The sequence below is a fragment of the Budorcas taxicolor genome, chromosome 21, assembly GCF_023091745.1.
Source record: "Budorcas taxicolor isolate Tak-1 chromosome 21, Takin1.1, whole genome shotgun sequence".
NCBI classification, from domain to species: Eukaryota; Metazoa; Chordata; class Mammalia; order Artiodactyla; family Bovidae; genus Budorcas; species Budorcas taxicolor.
The window spans coordinates 6,657,983-6,680,502 of record NC_068930.1 but is presented as its reverse complement, the minus strand read 5'-3'; the positions used below and the strand labels follow the sequence as shown (position 1 = coordinate 6,680,502).

The 22,520-nt window shown below is 40.9% G+C and overlaps 1 protein-coding gene across 1 annotated transcript in view; it reads right to left on the bottom strand.

Annotated features, from left to right (window-relative positions):
* The window catches only part of GABRA5 (gamma-aminobutyric acid type A receptor subunit alpha5), a 91,834-nt gene that overhangs the window by 22,500 nt on the left and 46,814 nt on the right, over positions 1 to 22,520 (bottom strand). Inside the window, exon 5 of the mRNA XM_052659593.1 lies at positions 5,229 to 5,311. Within this exon, the coding sequence (XP_052515553.1) occupies positions 5,229 to 5,311 (83 nt within the window). The remainder of the gene's footprint in view (positions 1 to 5,228; positions 5,312 to 22,520) is intronic.

Here is a 22,520-nt window from a genome sequence, read left to right as displayed (position 1 = left end):
GACTTGTCCTGATTTACAGAGGGCTGCCTTCTCCCTGTGTACTCACATGCCCTCTCCTTGTTGCATGCATGTGGAGACAGAGAGATCTCTCTCTTCCTTTGCTTATAAAGGCACTGATCCTATCAGATGAGGGTTGTACGTTTATGACCTCCATTAACTTTAGTTACAAAGGCTCTATGCTCAAATGTAGTAACACTGAGGATTAGGGTTTCAAAATATGAATTTGGGAGGCATAATTCAGTTCATATCATTCTACCACAGGACCCAACACAATTCATGTCCTTCTCACATGCAAACTATATTCATTCCATCCTAGTAAGCCCCAAAGTCTTAAATCTTTCCAAGCATCAATTCTAATGTCTGAAGTCCAAAGTCTCATCTAAACAGTATCTAAATTAGATATCGGTTAGATTCAATTCATCCGGAGGCAAAATTTGTCTCTAGCTGTGAACTTGTGAAACAAGTTATTCTGTTCTAAAATATAATGGTGGGATGGGTATAGGATAGACATTCCCCTTTCAAAAGGAGAAGAAGGGCTGATAAGTCTCAAACAAGTCCAAAACCTAGCAAGGCAAGTTTCACTAGATCTTAAAGCTCGAACATAACCCTCTCTGGTTCAGCGTTCAGGGAGCAGCCTCACACCCACTGCCTTGCAGGGAGCATCACTCAGGGTTCTGCTGGTGGCAGAGGAGAGGCGGCCTCACCCCCTGGCCCGTGCATGCTGCACCTTGGCCAGGACTGGCACCTCTGAATCACTGTGGGGCTCATTCTTCCTGCTTCAGCTGAGATGGCTTATAACACCATGGTAAACTTTTTTGTTTTTTTGGTGTTCCATCATCAACAAACTTCCTCATTTTTGCAATATGAGTATAAGAATTTCCCAAATCTTTAAGTTCTGGAATTTGTTTTCATTTCTTTGTTTTGGCTCAACAATTCCTTCTGTAATTCATCTGTTGCCTCTCAAGAGGAACCAAACAACTCCTCCAGCACTTTAGAAATTTCCTCAACTAAATACCCAATTTCATTACTCACAAGGTTTACCTTCTACAAACCACTAGAATACAAGTCAGTCAAGTGCTTTGCTGATTCATAACAAGGAGCATCTTTCCACCATTTTCCAAAAACATGTTTCACATTTCTTTCTGAGACCTCACCAGAAAACCTTTAACATCCAAGTTTCAAGCAGCATTCTACCATGATTATTTGGGTATTCTCTAAGAATATGAAAATTTTCTCTCTAGTGCTTTTTTTTTTCCTTTTGGAAAAAAAGTATCTTCAACATCCTCATTTCAGCCAACAACAGTCCTTTCATAGCAACCTCAGCTTTTTTAAACATTCACTACAAAACTCTCCAGCCTCTATCCTTTACCCAGTTCTAAAGCCACATTGACATTTTCAGGCATTTGCCAGAGTAGCACCTACTTCTCATAACCAAAATCTGTATTAGTCAGGGTTCTCCAGAGAAACAATAGGATATGTATGTGTATATCATCTCTATATAGACATATATATACATACATATATATGACTAATTATAAGATACACACATTTATGTATATGATTTATTATAAGGTGTTGCCTCATGAAGTAATAGTAGCTTGAAGTCCCAAGATCTGCAGTCAGTAAGCTGAAGACCCAGGAGAGCTGATGGTGCAGTTCCAGTTTGAGAACTGTCAGGCTGGAGACCTAAAAAGAGCTGTTTCAGTTTTCATCCAAAGGCAGGAGAAGACCAACATTTCTGCACAGGGCAGTCAGGTAGGAGGGGTTTCTTACCCATGGGAAAGTCAGCCCTTCTGTTCTATTTCAGGTCTTCAACTGATTGAACAAGGTCTACCCACATTAGGGAGGGCAATCTGCTTTATTCAGTCAACCAATCTAAATGTTAATCTTATTAAAAAATATCCTCACATGCACACCCAGAATAATGTTTAATAAGTATCTAGGCATCCAGCGGCCCAGTCAAATGGACACATAAAATTAAAGAAAATAATAACTAATAACCATAATAAGAAGCTCACTAAATGGGTTTATCAGCAAGATGGAGGGAACAAAAGAAAGTATCAGTAAAATTAAATATACAACAATAAAAATTAAGTTTATCTGAAAAATAGAGCATTGGACTGCACCTCTTAGGCCTAGGAGGCCATCCTCTGGACTGAAGAAACAGGCAGTGACAGAGGTGTCAGTGGTTTAAAGGATGAGGGAGCTCACACGTCTGAAGCAAGGTCCTGGGGCAGCACACCACCATGTGTACTGGGTGGCTGGCAGGACATGGTAACCCCCTTTGCTCAGAGGGAAGGGGAGATTGCCAGTTACACGGGGAAATGGTACCAAGTTGGCTCATCAGTTTCTAGGGAGACCACCAGTCCTCACCAACCGTTTGATAAGAGGAGAGGAGAGTTAAGTTCTGACCTAAAGCTAGAACAGTCGTTAGCTGGGGCCTGGGACATGTATCTAAGTCAGTCGTGTGAGTAGGGTGTAGGTGTATATCCACTGGTCAGGCAGGGGATATACAGAGAACAAGAGAACAGCCATCTTGAGGAGCCTGACCATACACAGATGCAATAGGAAAAAACGCAAAGAGCCTCAGAACCTGGGGGAATACAACAAAAGATTTAATATTCACGTCATTGGAATCAGGAAAGAAGAGAAAGAGGATGGGGCAGAAAAAGTATTCAAAGTAATAACTGCTCAAACTTCCTAAATTCGACCAAAGCCTATAGATTCAAGAAGTAGAGCAAATCTCAAATCAGATAAACCCAAAGAAATCCACACTAAAACACATCACAGTCAAACTTCTCTAAAGACAAAAAAAAGAAGCTTGAAAGCAACAAAGAGAAAAGATATCTCACCTATGTGGAAAATATGATTTGAATTACAGCAGATTTCTCATCAGAAACCATGGAGGCAAGAATAAAGTAGCCTTTTTCAAATGCCACAGAACGGTCCGAACAGAATCTTATATTCATTACAAATGTTCTTCAGGTGTGAAGAGAGGAATCAAGACATTTTCAGATGAAGAAAAACTAAGAGAATTTATTGCCAGAAGTCTATCCTAAAGAATGGTTAAAGGAAGTATGCTAAGCAGTTATAAAGGAGGCCGCAGCCCTCCAGGCTGCTCTGTCCACGGGGATTCTCCAGGCAAAAACAATGGAGTGGGTTGCTAAGCCCGCCTCCAGGGGATCTTCCCAACCCAGGGATAGAACTCAGGTCTCCCGCATCAAAGGCAGATTCTTAACCATCTGAGCCACCAGGGAAGCCCAGTTTTAATATAACATTTATTTCAAAATGTTTTATTTTTATGGTAAAATAATTTTTAATTATAAAAGAAGAAATCTTGGGACACTGGGAGTACAATAAAAGAACACCATAAGTAAAAATAGAGAAAAAAATATCCTTTTTATCTTGAGATTTCAAAATTAAGTTTGATGGTTCAAATAAACACCACAATACTCTCTGACGTGATTCTAGATGAATACAGACAAAATGTTTAAGAGAACTATATTTTCACCATCTTAGGATAAAGGAACATAGCTTTCATATGAACTGGTAAAATAAGAACAACAGTAAACTGTAATAAGTCATGTATGTATAAAGTAATATCTACAGCAATAACTAAAAAGGCGTATAAGAAGATAGAAACTAAACAGTATAAAAAAAAAAAAACAGAACCATAATAAATGTTTAGCTAACCCACGTGGAGTTAGGAAAAGGAAAATAAAGAAACAGAAAACACAGAGACCAGAAAACCAAAAAAATCAAATAAAGTGGCAGACAAGCCTTCCAGAAAGTGTAAATTATGAGAATACACCAATTAAAAGATAAAGACTGGCAAAGTGAATTTAAAACTATGACCCAAACATACACCGACTTAATCATCATGTTAAAAGAAATTCATTTTAACGTGATGATTAAGCAAATGGAAATATATATATATATATATATATATATAATTCAAATATAATCAAAAGAAAGAAGGAGCGGCCATATAGATTTCAGGTAAAGTAGACTTTAAAACAAAGAAAATTACCACAGACAGGGAGGAATATTATGCAATCACAAAGGGCTGATTCACCCAGAAGAAACTATAATCCTGAATGTGTGTGCACCAAAGAAAAAGTGAGAAATACATGGAACAAAAAAGTACTGAATTGAAAGCAGGAATAGTTAACTGCACAGTTAGTTGGAGACTTCAACACCTCTTGCTCAACAACTGATGTAGACAGAAAATCAGCAAACAGTATAGAACTCAAAACAGCATAGTCAACAGGATCTAATTAATATTTGTAGAGCATTCCAAGTAACTGCAAAATATATATGATTTTCAAGTGTTCAAAGAACAAATATCAAGATGAATCCTCTGGGTCATGAAATAAACTCCCATAAATGTAAGAAAGGTGAAATCATGTAGAAGGTATCCTCTGATTATAATGGAGTTAAATTAGAAATCAATAGCAGAACGATAACAGGAAAATCCCAAACTGTTTGAAAATTAAATAACCACATATAAATAATAAAATGTTCATATGGAACATCTGAGAAGAAGTGACTCAACATAGCAATGACTAACATGCAATAAGGAGTTCTGAGGTGGGTAATGGAAATTGGGTCATTAAGGGCCCCTGGAGAAGGTGACCTGGAATCTGAGAAGTGAAAACAAGAAAGAACTGCCTGGTGCAGGTCTGCAGGGCAGTTCAGGTCTGCGGCTGCTAAGTCGCTTCAGTTGTGTCCGACTCTGTGCGACCCCATAGACGGCAGCCCACCAGGCTCCCCCATCCCTGGGATTCTCCAGGCAAGAACACTGGAGTGGCTTGCCATTTCCTTCTCCAATGCATGAAAGTGAAAAGTGAAAGTGAAGTCGCTCAGTTGTGTTCGACTCTTAGCGACCCCATGGACTGCAGCACACCAGGCTCTTCCATCGATGGGATTTTCCAGGCAAGAGTACTGGAGTGGGGTGCCATTGCCTTCTCCAAGCAGGTCTGGGGTAAGGAATTGTTTCCCCAGGAGCATATCCTACAGGGCAAAAGCCTCCACTTGCATTCTCTCAGTTACAGGCAGGGAAATCATTCTGAGAGGACCAGTGTGTGTGCCTTACTGACTCTCCAGCTTTCCCAAGCAGACTGAAGCTCATCTTGAGTTTATTTACATATAGTATCTAAATGCTTCTAAATGAATGTGGAAATAACCCCAAAGTATATCCATGGTTCTTACTTGTGAAAATAACTTACAGCTGCCAAATTTCAGAGGGCAGGCATGGGCATCCATTGGAAAGTCTTCAAGTTGCATTGGGCACTCTGCAGAGATGGTCAAGCTGAAAAACAAGAGATGGGGACCTTTCAATGACTCGTCAGCCCCATTTATTGGACACCATGTTCCAGAAAGGCATATTAAGTACTCCACTCATTATTTTAATTAAAGTCTTCTATGAAATTTTCTAAAATGTTGCATTAAATTACATAGGATTACATTGTAGGTGAATATCATTTAGAAATAAGGTTTAAATCAAATCTACTCAGGAGTTCTGTGGCTTGATGTGTCTGTACATACATTACCACTTGTAAAGCAATTTGAGATGCCTTTAAAAATAATTTATTCTTTTATTTCTCATATCACTTACCAAGAGTAATCTAAAAAACTTCCCTTGACCAGGCTGAAAATATTTTTTTTTCTGAAATAATTTATAAGCTCAAAAATATAAATGTGGAATAAATGCACAGTCCATATTTTGACCCCTGAATATTCATTGGAAGGATTGATGCTGAAGCTGAAGCTCCAATACTTTGGCCACCTGATGAGAAGAGTCAACTCATTGGAAAAAACTCTGATGCTGGGAAAGATTGAGTGCATGAGGAGGAGCAGGTGGCAGAGGATGAGATGGTTGGATGGCATCATCGACTCAATGAATATGAGTTTGAGCAAACTTCAAGAAATAGTGAGACAGGGAAGTCTAGCGTGCTGCAGTCCATGGGGTTGCAAAGAGTCGGACCCACTGAGTGACTGAACAACAGCAACCTGCTGTAACCAGAAGCTGGCTATGATTATCAGGTACAGGGCTGCTACCATGAAACTTCAGAGTAAGTGAAACAGCAACTTTCTTACTGTTTTTAATCCAAGTCCGGTCTTCCAGATAATAATACCATGCACTACCACTGTCACTAATGACTAAAACAGCACTGGTCATAAGAGCTGCTGGTCTGTGCCAGGCACTGTGTTAAGTGCTTCACCTATATTAACACATCTAATTAGAACAGCATGATTTATTGCTGTTTTCATCCCAGTCTCAAGGTAAGAAAGTCAGACACAGATATTAAGGGATCCAGACAAGAACGCACAGACTTAACGACAAGTCCTCCCACAGGCTCTGTGACCTGAGGCTGGCTGTATTTGCAGAGCTGTCCCTGTGGTGCGTGTGCATGTGTGTGTGTGTGTGCGTGTGCGTGTGCGTGTGGGTGTGTGATGAGGACTCTCATTTTTTTTGTTGTTTGTTTTTGTTTTTTTATGGATTTTTTTACTTTACAATATTGTATTGGTTTTGCCATACATTAACATGAATCCACCATGGGTGTACACGTGTTCCCAGCCCTGAACCCCCCTCCCACACCATCCCTCCAGGTCATCCCAGTGCACTGGCCCCAAGTATCCTGCACCCTGCATCGAACCTAGATGGCGATTCATTTCTTATATGATATTATACATGTTTCAATGCCATTCTCCCAAATCATCCCACCCTTGCCCTCTCCCAGAGTCCAAAAGACTGTTCTACACCTCTGTGTCTCTTTTGCTGTCTCACATAGAGGGTTATCATTACCATCTTTCTAAATTCCATATATATGCGTTAGTATACTGTATTGGTGTTTTTCTTTCTGGCTTACTTCACTCTGTATAATCGGCTCCAGTTTCATCCACCTCATTAGAACTGATTCAAATGTATTCTTTTTGATGGCTGAGTAATACTCCATCATGTATATGTACCACAGCTTTCTTATCCATTCTTTTGCTGATGGACATCTAGGTTGCTTCCATGTCCTGGCTATTATAAACAGTGCTGCAATGAACACTGGGATACACGTGTCTCTTTCAATTCTGGTTTCCTTGGTGTGTATGCCCAGCAGTGGGACTGCTGGGTCATAAGGCAGTTCTAGTTCCAGTTTTTTAAGGAATCTCCACACTGTTCTCCATAGTGGCTGTACTAGTTTGCATTCCCGCCAACAGTGTAAGAGGGTTCCCTTTTCTCCACACCCTCTCCAGCATTTACTGCTTGTAGACTTTTGGATCGCAGCCATTCTGACTGGCATGAAATGGAACCTCACTGTGGTTTTGATTTGCATTTCTCTGATAATGAGTGAGGTTGAGCATCTTTTCATGTGTTTGTTAGCCATCCATGTGTCTTCTTTAGAGAAATGTCTATTTAGTTCTTTGGTCCATTTTTTGATTGGGTTGTTTATTTTTCTGGAATTGAGCTGCAGGAATTGCTTGTATATTTTTGAGATTAGTTGTTTGTAGGTTGCTTCATTTTCTATTATTTTCTCCCATTCCAAAGGCTGTCTTTTCACCTTGCTTATAGTTTCCTTTGTTGTGCAGAAGCTTTTAATTTTAATTAGGTCCCATTTGTTTATTTTTGCTTTTATTTACAGTATTCTGGGAGGTGGGTCATAGAGGATCCTGCTGTGATTTATGTCAGAGAGTGATTTGCCTATGTTCTCCTCTAGGAATTTTATAGTTTCTGGTCTTATGTTTAGATCTTTAATCCATTTTGAGTTTATTTTTGTGTATGGTGTTAGAAAAGTGATCTGTGGTGCTTTTATTTCTTTATAGAGCTGCTAATTAGGTAGTAAATCTAAATTTCTTTAGGAGTTAATCTTCTGTTTCTCAATGTTTAATTCTATTATTTAAAATGAAAAATAATCATATAAAATGAAATCAAGTTACACAATTTTCAACTTTAAAATGGATGTTACAATTCTGTTATATTAAGTCTGGATCTTGCCTATGTGCCTGGGATGAGAATCAAAATATACAATCATTTTTGTCTTTACTGCTTCCTTCTTTCAAGAGATTAACCTTTTGCTCTTTAATTGGGCACATAATTCATGTTTGACAATTCCAGATGGAGTGGTCAATGCATGTATTCTCTGAATGGAGCTAAAACATGTGTCAGTGGAAGGAAGGTGTGTGTCCATCACAGAGAAGAAATTTTCCGGTGGTCTGGGGGGACCACTCTCCCCAAAATGGGGTCAGTTCTAAGGATGTGAGTGCACGTGGATGAGAATATACTAAAAGTTTCACATTCAGGCAGGGAGATGATATTTAAAATTATATGCCACCTATGTTCATAGAAAAATATGGACAATACAGATAAATTATAAGTAAGAAAGTTACAAATATATATCATTTCACTTATAATTTCACCTCATACATTTTGTCCAGATTTTTTCACAGATACACACGTTCTCATTTCATTCTTCTTGGTTTCTAAAATTCAGTCTTTTGGTTACCCAACATTAGAGTAGAGGTATTCCCCAAATCATTAAAATCTCTACAGAATCCTAACTTTTAAAGGTGCAATATTTAATCGTAGCATGCAAATATGTAAGCATGTGTAGGATATGGATATATCTGTACATGTGTGGACATCTTCAAGCATAAACTATATAAAACAGATTATTATTAGAGACTATGAAATAAGTAAGGTAAAGGAATATTTATTTAGTATAACTAAGAAAACAGGACTTAAAAACCACGGCCTGAGGAAGACACTCAGCCAACATAAAAGAAAATAGTGTTACTCTATTCGGTTGTTAGTAAACTTTAGCCATTTGTTAAAAGCTATAGTGGGACAGGAAAACTTAAGTATGTCAAATATGTTCTAGAGAATAAAATCACAATGACCCAGTAAATCTAGAATTTTCTTGAGAAATAAATTTACAGTAGGGAAATAGAAAGCATATACAAAGCTACAGTGCCATGTGCAAAGCAATAACTGAAAATAAGCACATGAAGGAATGGTGATATGGAAGCACAGAGAATGCTAATGATTAGGAAAGTCTGTCTCACATGCAGCCTCCACTCCAACAGCTGATGGCCCTGGTGTAAGGAAGATGCTGGGCTCAGCCCGTGCAAATGCTGCGGGGCAGTGAGAGGGGTGCTTCAGGTGGAATCGACTGGCCTAGCTCTGCCTGCAGGGCACACAGACCCCAACCAGCAAACCCAGTGCTGCAGACGTCAAGTTGCCCCCACCCAGCTCAACAACTACTGGCTGCACTCCTACCACAGAGTAATATAGAGAGGGTCCTTCCATGGCGGAATCTCCTCTTGAGACACAGGCATGGCTGGAGCTCACACAACTGGGCTTCTGTCCCTTGGAAAACACCCCTTGGCCCACTGGGTCTGGAGGCTGCCCTGGAGCCAGATCTGTTGGCCGGTTTCTTGACAATGTGGTGAGTCATGGTTAACTCCTCTGCCCCTTGCTTGGAGCTGGTTCTCTGCTTCAGTATCCATGGCCACAGGGGGCACCTACATTCCTGCTGTTTGCCCTTATTTGTCAGAGAAGACCCCCGCAGGGAGACTTGGCCTCCCACCTTTGTCACTCTGCCCACTCCTGAATTTTTCTCCATTTCTTCACATACTCCTTTTTCTTGGCTAACACTGTGTGTCTATAAGAGAGGTGAGGAGCCATCCTTTCTGTAACTGTGGGCTTAGCATCACATGTCTTGCTTTATCCTGGCCGTTTGGCCCTGAGATCTAGGCCAAGGCTACTGCACTGACATTTTACAATGGCAAGGAATGTATGCCAAGGAGTCTGCTTTTAGCATACAGCAGGAGAGAGGCTGGGTAGAGACAGGTAGAAAGAATTTAAGTGGACCTAAAAAGAAAACTCATTTGAAGAAAAAACATAAAACATAGTAAAACATTAAAAAAAAGTAAAAGCATAAAAAAGATTCTACAATTACCATCTTGATGAACGCTATCATTCAGTTCAGTTCAGTTCAGTCGCTCACTCGTGTCCGACTCTCTGCGACCCCATGAATTGCAGGACGCCAGGCCTTCCTGTCCATCACCAACTCCCGGAGTTCACTCAGACTCACGTCCATCGAGTCAGTGATGCCATCCAGCCATCTCACCCTCTGTCGTCCTCTTCTCCTACTGCCCCCAATCCCTCCCAGCATCAGAGTCTTTTCCAATGAGTCAACTCTTCACATGAGGTGCCCAAAGTATTGGAGTTTCAGCTTTAGCATCATTCCTCCAAAGAAATCCCAGGGCTGATCTCCTTCAGAATGGACTGATTGGATCTCCTTGCAGTCCAAGGGGCTCTCAAGAGTCTTCTCCAACACCACAGTTCAAAAGCATCAATTTCTTTGCGCTCAGCTTTCTTCACAGTCCAACTCTCACATCCATACATGACCACTGGAAAAGCCATAGCCTTGACTAGATGGACCTTAGTTGGCAAAGTAATGTCTCTGCTTTTGAATATACTATCTAGGTTGCTGATAGCTTTTCTTCCAAGGAGTAAGCGTCTTTTAATTTCATGGCTGCAGTCACCATCTGCAGTGATTTTGGAGCCCCCCAAAATAAACTCTTACACTGTTTCCACTGTTTCCCCATCTATTTCCCATGAAGTGATGGGACCGGATGCCGTGATCTTCGTTTTCTGAATGTTGAGTTTTAAGCCAAATTTTTCACTCTCCTCTTTCACTTTCATCAAGAGGCTCTTTAGTTCTTCTTCACTTTCTGCCATAAGGGTGGTGTCATCTGCATATCTGAGGTGATTGAGATTTCTCCCGGCAATCTTGATTCCAGCTCGTGCTTCTTCCAGCCCAGTGTTTCTCATGATGTACTCTGCATAGAAGTTAAATAAGCAGGGTGACAATATACAGCCTTGACGTACTCCTTTTCCTATTTGGAACCAGTCTGTTGTTCCATGTCCAGTTGTAACTGTTGCTTCCTGACCTGCATATAGGTTTCTCAAGAGGCAGGTCAGGTGGTCTGGTATTCCCATCTCTTTCACAATTTTCTGCAGTTTATTGTGATCCACACAGTCAAAGGCTTTGGCATAGTCAATAAAGCAGAAAGAGATGTTTTATTGGAACTCTTTTGCTTTTTCGATGATCCAGTGGATGTTGGCAATTTGATCTCTGGTTCCTCTGCCTTTTCTAAAACCAGCTTGAACATCTGGATGTTCACAGTTCACGTATTGCTGAAGCCTGGCTTGGAGAATTTTGAGCATTACTTTACTAGTGTCTGAGATGAGTGCAATTGTGCGGTTGTTTGAGCGTTCTTTGGCATTGCCTTTCTTTGGGATTGGAATGAAAACTGACCTTTTCCAGTCCTGTGGCCACTGCTGAGTTCTCCAAATTAGCTGGCATATTGAGTGCAGCACTTTCACAGCATCATCTTTGAGGATTTGAATAGCTCAAGTGGAATTCCATCACCTCCACTAGCTTTGTTCATAGTGATGCTTTCTAAGGCCCACTTGACTTCACATTCCACGATGTCTGGCTCTAGATGAGTAATCACACCATCGTGATTATCTTGGTCGTGAAGATTTTTTTTTTGTACATTAGTGCCTCATAGATTGTTTCCCCAATTTAATAGACTTCCTTAGAATTAGAATTCCAAACATCAAAAAAATATACTTCATTTATGGTAGCATCTCTCCTCTAAGGAATCAATGTATTATTCAGATAAATTTCCCAATAGCAAATGTTTCAACCTTCAACCTTAGTAAGAGAACATTTAAAGTTTTGATGCCTTTGAACATTTTTTTTAAAGGCTTTTATATTATTCAAACAATGTCTGTAGATAAGAGAGACCGTTCCATTCACAGGATCCTTAAAATGTAGTGTCCCTTAACGTATAATCAACCTCCTTCACACAAAATTGAGATCAAAGCACTCCATGGAATATAGACTGTCATAGCAAAGGAGCCAGCCAGGGCACCTCATAGAAACACTTTTCTCAAAAGGCTAATGAATGTGTTTATGGAAAAACTTCAGTGAATTACTGGTAGATCCAAGCATACGGTTTTCTTCCCCAAAGGTTATATTTCTGTTTTACTTCCAATTTCTAAAGACAGTCAAGCATTAACTTATTGGAACATAAGGTCCATTTTTAATATCTTAATTTTAGAGCTGGGAAAAGGGCATTTTGTGACTTAAGCTGTTTGCTTCAACTTGGATGTAAACTTCCTAGAGAGCCCTTTGTTTGCGCAGGGGCAGTCCACAGTGCAGCATGCTTTAAGATGTTAAAACAGCCAAACTCTAGAGTAGCTTTGCCATTGAGGAACTGTGAGACCTTTGTAAACTGCCTAACCTCTCTGATCCAGCTTATCCAAATGGAAAAGAAAATAGTAACAGCTGCTTTATTCTCTGGGGAAAAAAAAGAAAAGTTAATAGGCGTGCATAGAGATTTCTACCCAATATGCTCTTCAGAGCCAAGCCTTCATTTACATGAAAATACTACATGGATACAATAGGTGTAATGGCAGACAGAATAATGGTCCTCCAAAAATGTCCACGTGCTAATCTCGCAAACCTCATGACTTGTAAACATGTTACCTTAAATAGCAGAAGGGCTTTGAGAATGTGATTAAGTGAAGGCCTCTGGGAGATGGGAGATTATCTTGGATTATCCAGATGGGCCCAGCAGAATCACACAGGCAGGAGTGTCAGTCAGAAGCCATGCGGCGGGAGACTGGTTCAAGCCAGCAGAGGAGAAGGGTGCGTGCTCACCTCCTCCCGTGAGAGCACTGAAATCACCACTAACCACTGAACACTCATTGATAGGGGGTGCTGGAACCCGCCGAAAGAGATACCCCATGTCCAAAGACAAAGCCGCAACAAGAGAGTAGGAGGTGCGTAACCATAACAAAATCCAATTCCATAATCGCTGGGTGGGCGGCCCACAGACTGGAGGACAATTATACCACAGAGGTTCTCCCCCTGTTGTGAAGGTACTGAGCCTCAGGTCTGACTCCCAGCTTGGGGATCTGGCAAAAGGATTAGGAATCCCCAGGGAATCTGACTTTAAAGGCCAGCAGGATTTGCTTGCAGATTTCCACAGGGCTGGGGGAAACATATTCCACTCTTGGAGGACACACACAAAACCTTGTGTGTACCAGGACCCAGGGGATAGGAGCAGTGAGCCCACAGGAGATGGAACCAAACCTGCCTGCTAGTGCTGGAGCATCCCTTGAAGAGGCACAGTTGGCAGAGCCCCCCTAAGGGACAAGGGCACTGGCAGCAGCAGGTCCAGATGTACCTGTAGGCATGAGCCCTCGTGGAAGTTGTTGCCATTGCCCCTACAGTAAAGCCTGTTGAGTCCAGCGCTGGGTTGCCTCAGATCAATTCAAACCCATCCATCAGCAAACAACTAAAATAAATTTTACTAAGCAAAGTCCTGCCCCCCAGAACTAGAACCAGTGCTATCCATGGTCAGTCTGTCCCATCAAGAGCTTCATTCACCAGAGGGCAGACAGCAGAATCAAGGCCAAATTACTAGAACCTCCAGAATGAAAACCACAATCACAGAAAGTTAATCAAAATGACAAGGCAGAGGATTATGGCCCAGATGAAGGAACAAGAGAACACTTCAACTAAATGAACTAAATGAAGCAGAGGTAGGCAACTTTCCAGAAAAAGAATTCAGAATAAGAATAGTGCAAATAATCCAGGATCTCAGAAAAAGAATGGAGGCAATGGAGGCAAAGATCAAAAAGATGCAAGAAATGTTTACCAAAGACCTGGAAGAACTAAGGAATAAACAGAGATGAAAAATACAATATAATACCTGAAATGAAAAACGCACAAGAAGGAATCAAAAGCAGAATAACTGAGGCAGAAGAATGGATAGGTGACCGGGAAGACAGAGTGGTGGAAATCACTGCCACAGAAGAGAATGAACAAAGAAGAATGAAAAGAAATGAAGACAGCCTAACAGGCCTCTGGAAGAATATGAAATAAACCAACATTTGCATTACAGGGAGTCCCAGAAGGAGAAGAGAAAAAGGACATGATAAAATATTTGATGAGATAATAGCTGAAACCTTGTTTAAAATGGAAAAGGCAACAGCCAGCCAGGTCCAGGAAGTACAGAATCCCAGGCAGGATAAACCCAGGGGGGACATGCTGAGACACACAATAACCAAACTGACAAAAATTAAAGACAAAGATAAAAATATTAAAAAACTGCAGAGGAAGGAATATTCCCAAACTCATTCCCACCAAAAACAAAGACACCTAAAACATTATAGGCCAATATCACTGATGAACATAGATGCAAAAATCGTCAATAAAATACTAGCAATACAAATCTAACAATACATTAAAAGAACATAAAGGGAACATACCTCAACACACAAAGGCCATACAAACCTACAGCTAACATCATACTCACTGGTGAAAAGCTGAAAGCATTCCCTCTAAGATTAGGAACAAGACAAGGAAGTCCATTCTCGCCACTTTTATTCAACATAGTTTTGGAAGTCCTAGCACCGGAATCAGAGAAGAAAAAGAAGTAAAGGGAGTCCAAATTGGAAAAGAAGTTAAACTGTCATTGTCTGCAGATGATATGATACTATACAAGCTTCCCAGGTGGCGCCAGTGGTAAAGAACCCACCTGCCAATGCAGAAAACATAATGAGACATGGGTTCAATCCCTGCATTGGCAGGAGGAAATGGCAACCCACTCCAGTATTCTTGCCTAGAGAATCCTATGGACAGAGGAGCCTGGCAGGCTATAGTCCATGGGGTCTCAAAAAGACATGACAGGAGCAACATAGCACACATGACACCATACACAGAAGATCCTAAAGATGCTCTGAGAAAACTACCAGAGCTCATCAATGCATATGGTAAATTCCAAGTTACAGAATTAACACACAGAAATCTGTTGCATTTCTACACACTAACAAGAAAAGACCAGAAAGAGAAATTCAAGAAACAATTACATTTACCATCACATAGGAAAGAATAAAATAGTAGGAATAAACCTACCTAAGGAGACAAAAGACCTGTCCTCTGAAAACTGTAAGAAATTGAGGAAGACTCAAACGGATGGAAAGATATACTGTGTACTTGGAATGGAAGAATCAATATTGTCAAAATGACTATACTACCCTAAGCAATCTACATATTCAATGCAATCCTTATCAAATTACCAATGGCAATTTTTTTCAACAGAATTAGAAAAAAAAGAAAATTGTATGGAGAGACAATAGACCTGAGTATCCAAAGCAATCTTGAAAAAGAAAAACAGAAGTGGCAGAATCAGAATGGCTCTCTGACTTCAGATTATACCACAAAGATACAGTTATCCAAACAGTATAGTACTGGTGCAGAAATAGAAATATACATCAAGAGAACAGGGTGGAAAGCCCAGAAATAAAGCCATGCATTATGGTCAATTAATCTCTGAAAAGGAGGCAAGACTACACAATGTTGGAATGACTGTCTCTTCATCAAATGGTGCTGTGAAAACTGGACAGCTGTCTGTAAAACACAAAATCATATCCTTCTCTAAAACCACACACAAAAGTAAGCTCAAAATGTTTAAAGACCGAAAAGACCTAAATGTAAAACCAGACACTCTAAAACTCCTAGAGGGAAACATAGGAAGAAATCACAGCAATATCTTTATAAATGTCTCCCATAATAACAGAAATTAAAACAAACATAAATGGGACCGACTTAACCTCAAAAGCTTTTGCACAACAAAGAAAACAACAACCAAAACAAAAAGACAACCACAGACTGAGTAAAAAGATTTACAGATAATGTGACTGACAAGGGATTAGTCTCCAAAATCTACAAACAGCTCATGAAGCAAGCCAATCAAAAAATGGTCAGAAGATCTAAAAAGATCTTTTTCCAAAGAAGACATACAGATGGCCAAGAGGCACATGAAAAAGTGTTCAACATTACTAACAATTAGAGAAATGCAAATCAAAACTACAATGAGATATCAACTCACACCAGTCAAAAGGGCTATCATCAAAAAATCCACAGCCAATAAATGCTGGAGAGGGTGTGGAGGGAAGGGAACCCTCCTACATTGTTAGTGGGAATGCAAGCTGGTACAGACACTATGGAGAATATGGAAGTTCTTTAAAAAACTAAAAGTAGAGCTATCATATGACCCTGAAGTCTCACTCTTGGGCATATATCCAGAGGAAAAACACTGGTCTGAAAGGATACATGCACCACAGTATTTACTGCAGCACTGTTTACAATAGCCAAGACCTAAAAGGGACCTAAACATCCATCATCAGAGGAACGGATAAAGAAGACATGATACATATATACAATGTAATATTACTTAACATTACTCAGCCATCAGAAAAGAATGAAATAATGTCATTTGCAGCAACATGGATGGACGCAGAGATTGCATACTTGGTGAAAGAAGACAAAGGAGAAACATCATATGACATCCCTTGGATGTGGAATCTAAAAAGACATGATAGAAATTAACTTATTTATAAAACAGACTCACACATTTAGAGAACGAACTTATGGTTGCCAGGGAGAAAGGCTGGGGGGAAGGGAAAGTTGGGGAGTTTGGATGCACAGGTACACTCTGCTGCATTTAAAATGAATAATCAACAAGGACCTACTTACTGTACAGCAGAGTGTACTTACTGTACTCTGTTCAATGTTATGTGGCATCCTGGAAGGGTGAGGAATTTGGGGGAGAATGGACACATTTATATGGATGGTTGAATCCCTTTGGTGTTCATCTGAAACTGTAACAACATCGTTAATCTGTTACACTCCAATACAAAATAAAAAGATTTTTTTTTTGTTTTAAGAAGAAAACAGTAGCAGAAGGGAAAGTCAGAGCGATTCGAAACATAAGACAACGTCATCATTGCTGGTTCAAAGATAAAGGGAAACACGATGAGGAATGTAAGTGACCTGAAGGAGCTAAGAGAGGAATCCAGCTGACAGCAAGAACACATCCTGAGCACTGCGACCACAAGAAGCTGAATTCTGCCAACAACCTCACACTGCTGATCCTGTTCGTGATGCCCACTGTCTTGCTGTTTACACTGTTCGCTGAAGGCAGGTAGACAAGGCGCCATCTAAGAGGCTGGAAGGAAACTCGAGGAGCCATAGGAACTGCAGAGGCATTTATTCTCACCTGGCTGGCGCAGCAGCCACAGCAGTAGACACGCTATAGTCGTTCTTCTCGTGACTGATGCCACAGACACGGCGTGTTGCAGCAGTAATGCCGCTGTTTTCTAGGTGGAGCTCACATGTGCCAACCGCAAAAAGTAGCTCGTGAGCAAGAGAGTACCTCGTGACGTGCATGCGTGGTGCTACAAATGATCTCACTGTTAACTAGTCATCATTTACAAAACGTGGTGTGAGAAAGCTGAACACGGCATCCTGGCCAATTTGCTCTCTCCCCACAAACCCAAGTGAGTCTGGGAACAGATCCTCCCCCACAGTCTCTGGCTAACAGGCCCGATCATCAAGCATCTTGATTTCAGCTCTGGGAGACCCAAAACAGAGGAACTAGATGTCTGACCTACAGAACCATGAGACAGTAAAGTTGTGCTGTTTGAGGCCACTAAGCGCGTGGTCATTTGTTATTATATTACAGCAAAAGAAAAGTATTGCACCAGATAACCAATCCAAACTTTCCTTCTACTCCAAGACTCATCAGAATCCAGGCCTACTCGACTAAGCCCAGCTAGTTTCCCTCTGCTCACAAACACTGGCTTTTGATTTCTGCTAGGTCAGGCTCAGCTCTGTACACAGAACTTTTATTTTTTGAAGTAGAAAAAAACAAAACAAAACAGTAGATGATGACTGTATAGTATGAACTCAGAGACTGTGTGGTGTGTGCAGATCTGTGTTGTCCAGATCCCTCTCAAGGAAGGCCTTCTGCCCCACTGCAGGGGTACAGTCAGCAGACAGCCCCCGCTGTCAGCTCTTGGAGGACGCCCTTGAGCTGCAGGGAGCCAACTTCCTCAAGGCCATACTCTTCCCAAGGAAGTCTGTGTCTGTGACGAAGCAGCGGAGTGGACAGAGAGAGGCCAGGCCATCTGGGCTTAACGTGGGCCACTCTGAATGTTCATGAGGCTGGCTGACTCCCTATCAGGCCCACGTTGCAGTTTGACTTCTTGTGCTCAAACCTGCTCCTCGCTTTCTTCAAAGGTTAATTCCTAACAAACAACTCGAAACTTGCTCCCCTCCAAAAGCAGTGATGAATGACAAAAGCAGAATTTAATGGGACTGCCGTCAGGAACCCTAGGGATGCAGGTGGTTTCTTGAAGCTGGAAGAGGCAAGGAAAGGCTTCTCCCCTAGAGAATCCAGAAGGAACACAGTCTTGCTGCCTGCAACTTGATTTCAGCCTCATAAGACCTTTTTTAGCCTCTTTTTGGACTTTTGATCGAAAGAACTGTAAGATAAATTGTGTTTTAGCCAATAAATTTGTGATAATTTGTTACAACATCAATAGGAAAATAATACAAAATCTGCTACCTGGAAGTGGGATGCTACTGTAACAAATACCTAAAAAATGTGGAAACGATTTGGAACCGGACAATGGGAAGAAGCTGTAAGCATTCTGAGCGTCATCACAGAAAACACCTAGGCTACACTGAACAGACTAGTACTTGAAATATGAATGTTGATGATTGTGTAATGAGAACTTGTAGTGAGAAGCAAGGTAGCTAAGACCTACATTAATAAACACACTGTTTCCTAGCAATATGGACATTAAAGGCTAATGATGAGGGCTCAGAAAGAAATTAGGAAACTGGAACCTGGAGGACAGGAGACTCTTGCTGTACAGTGACAGAAGGCTTATGTGGGAAGCAGAACTTATAAAAGGTTATAGCAAGCTAAACAATGCCCCTTAAAGATATCAGGTCCTAATTCTGGGAAGTTGCAAACATTACCTTATATGGGAAAAGGGTCTTTGCAGATGTGATTAAGGTAAGGGTCTTGAGATGGGGAGCCTGACAAGACGGGCACTAAATGCATCATAGAGACACTTATAAGGGAAAGGCAAAGGAGACCATACGTAGACAAAAGAAATGTGATGGGATGAAAGCATGGCTATTTGAAGATGCTGTGCTGCTGGCTTTGAAGATGCAGGAAGGTGTCCTGAGGCAAGGAATGCAGGTATGCAGCTCTGGAGACTGGAAAAGGCAAGTAAACAGACTCTGGCCTAGAGCATCTGGGGCCCTGCTAAAACCTTGACTTTGTCCCAGTGCCACAGATTTCAGACTCATGGTCTCCAGAAATCTAACAGAATAAATGTGTGTTAAGTCGTCAAGTGTGTGGTAAATTTTTTTATAGTAGCTATAAGAAACTGATACAATAATGAAATTAGACCCTTATATGAGGAGAGTGCAAGCAAAGTGTTAAAGTTGTGGCCTCTTCTTATTGCTTATAGCAAAATGCGAGAAGAAATAGATTAAGGTAAGAACTGTCAATGAAAAAGGGACCAGGACTTGATTTGGGAAAACTGTCAGTTTATCCAGGTTACAAAAGACGCTATACTTGGGCGATTCATTGTGAGGAAAACAAATGCTTAAGAGGAAGCCAAGGGTGTGGTTGGACAACCTTCTGCTACTGCTTCAGACTCTTTGAGGAAATTAGGTGTGTGATTCATGGATTGTCTCAGCCGTGTTACCAAAAGCCAGGAATAAGGAATGAATTATTCATGAAAGACGTATGGAGGAGGTCTAGTGGTGTAAATTCTTGAGACATATGCAGGAGACCTACGTGATTCTTCAAAACACAGTTTAGACTGAAAAGGACAGACAGAAGCCAAAATGAAAGAAGGTTGTCAGAACCCCAACATTCTACATGCAGGAAATAGGTAGGAAAAAAACTACTCAACTGGAAACATGCGATATCCTTCATGAAAAAGAAAGGATGACACCACGGGTAGAGCTTTAGTCACGGGTGATTAGGCCCAGGCCTTGAAATCTACTGCTGTTTGCCTAACTGGATTTAGAAATTTGGGTGGAACACTGCTTCCTTTTGTCCTATTAGTTTCTTTGCTTTCAAATGGCAATATCTTTAACTGTTATCCTATGCTTGTCCCACCATTGTATTCTGTCGGTAATACTTGCGGGCTGAAGCTGAAGCTCCAATACTTTGTCCACCTGATGCGGTAGAGTCAACTCATTGGAAAAGACCCTGATGCTCGGAACGGTTGAAGGCAGGAGAAGGGGGTGACAGAGCATGAGATGGTTAGATATTAGATAGCATCACCAACTCAGTGGACATGAACCTGAGCAAACTCTGGGAGATAATGAAGGACAGGGGAGCCTGGCGTACTGCAGCCCATGTGGTCACAAAGAATCAGACATGATTTAGCAACTGAGGACAATGAACAACAACACATTTGTTTCCTGAGCTCCATAAATTCACAGATAAGAAGAACTGTGCCTCGGGGAAGATTATATAGCTGATTTAGATGATTCAGACTTGGAACTTTGGAGCTGATAAGATTTAGTTGAGATTATGGACTTTAATTTGCTTCTGTAATAATTTAAGACTTTGGGGGATACTGGAAGGAGATTAATATTTTTTCCATGTGTGACAGACATGAATTTGGGTGCAGAACATAGACTGAGGTAGGCAAAACAATGATTTTGCCAAAGATGTTCATGTCCTAATCCTTCCTCTTCCTACTTATGAACATAAAACCTACCATGGCCAAAGGGACTTTTCAGATGAGATTAAATTAACGATTTGGGGGTGGGGAGATTACCCTGATTATCTGGGTGGGCCCAATGTAGGCACAAAAGCTACTTATAAGGAGACAGGAGTGTCTGGGTTGGAGGGGGAAATGTGATGCTGGAAGCACTGATGGTGGAAGGAGTGATGAAGGACCATGAATCAAGGGATGCAGGCAGCCTCCAGAAGTTGGGGAAGGTAAGGAAATAACTTTCCTCTAGAGAATCTGGAAGAGACACAAACCTCCCAATGTGAGACATGTTTCAGACTTCTGGTCTCCAAAACAGTGAGATAATAAATTTGTACAGTTTTAAGCCACTAAGTTTGTGGTAATTTGTTACAACAGCAACAGGAAACTAACAGATTAGTTTTAATAAAATAAAATAATAATAATATTACTAATCCAATAACCAGTCGTCAAAGAATCTTCACAAAGTTGAACAAGAAATTTGATTTTGTCAGCTTATAAATAGTTCACAAAGTGTTCAGTTCAGTTCAGTCACTCAGTCGTGTCTGACTCTGTGTGACCCCATGGACTGCAACACACCAGGCTTCCCCGTCCATCACCAACTCCCAGAGCTCGCTCACACTCATGTCCATCGAGTCGGTGATACCATCGGACCATCTCACCCTCTGTTGACCCCTTTCTCCTCCTACCATCAATCTTACCCAGCATCAGGGTCTTTTCCAATAAGTCATTTCTTCGCATCATGTGGTCCAAGTATCAGAGATTCAGCTTCAGCATCAGTCATTCCAATGACTATTCAGGACTGATTTCCTTTAGGATGGACTGGTTTGATCTCCTTGCATCCAAGGGACTCTCAATAGTCTTCTCCAGCACCACAATTCAAAAGCATCAACTGTTCGTCAGTCAGCTTTCTTTATGGCCCAACTCTCACATTCAGACACGACTACTGAAAAAACCATTGCTTTGACTAGATGGACCTTTGTTGCAAAGTAACGTCTCTGCTTTTTAATGCTATCTAGGTTGGTCATAGCTGTTCTTCCAGGAAGCAAGCATCTTTTAATTTCATGGCTGCAGTCATCATCTGCAGTGATTTTGGAACAGAAGAAAATAAATCTCGCACTGTTTCCCCATCTATTTGTCCTGAGTGATGAGATTGGATGCCATGATCTTAGTTTTCTAAATGTTGAGTTTTAAGCCCGCTTTTTCACTCTCTTCTTTGACTTTCATCAAGAGGCTCTTCAGTTCCTCTTCGCTTTCTGCCATAAAGGTGGTGTCATCTGCATATCTGAGGTTATTGATATTTCTCCTGGCAATCTTGATTCCAGCTTGTGCTTCATCCAGCCCAGAATTTTGCATGATATACTCTGCATATAAGTTAAGTAAGCAGAGTGACAATATACAGCCTTGACATACTCCTTTCCCAGTTTGGAACCAGTCCCTTCTCCATGTCAGGTTCTAACTGTATTTCTTGACTTGCATACAGATTTCTCTGGAGGCAAGTAAGGTAGTCTAGAATTCCCATCCCTTTAAGAATTTTCCACAGTTTGTTGTGATCCACATAGTCAAAGGCTTTAGTGTAGTCAAAGAAGCAGAAGGAGATGTTTTTCTGGAATTCTCTTGCTTTTTTATGACCCAACAGATGTAGGCAATTTGATCTCTGGTTCCTCTGCCTTTTCTAAATCCAGCTTGAACATCCACAAGTTCTTGGTCCATGCTCTTTTGAAGCCTAGCTTGGAGAATTTTGAGCATTACTTTGCTAGCGTGTGAGATGAGTATAATTGTGTGGTAGTTTGAACATTCTTTAGGTTTGGAATGAAAATGACATTTTCCAGTCCTGTGGCCACTGCTGAGT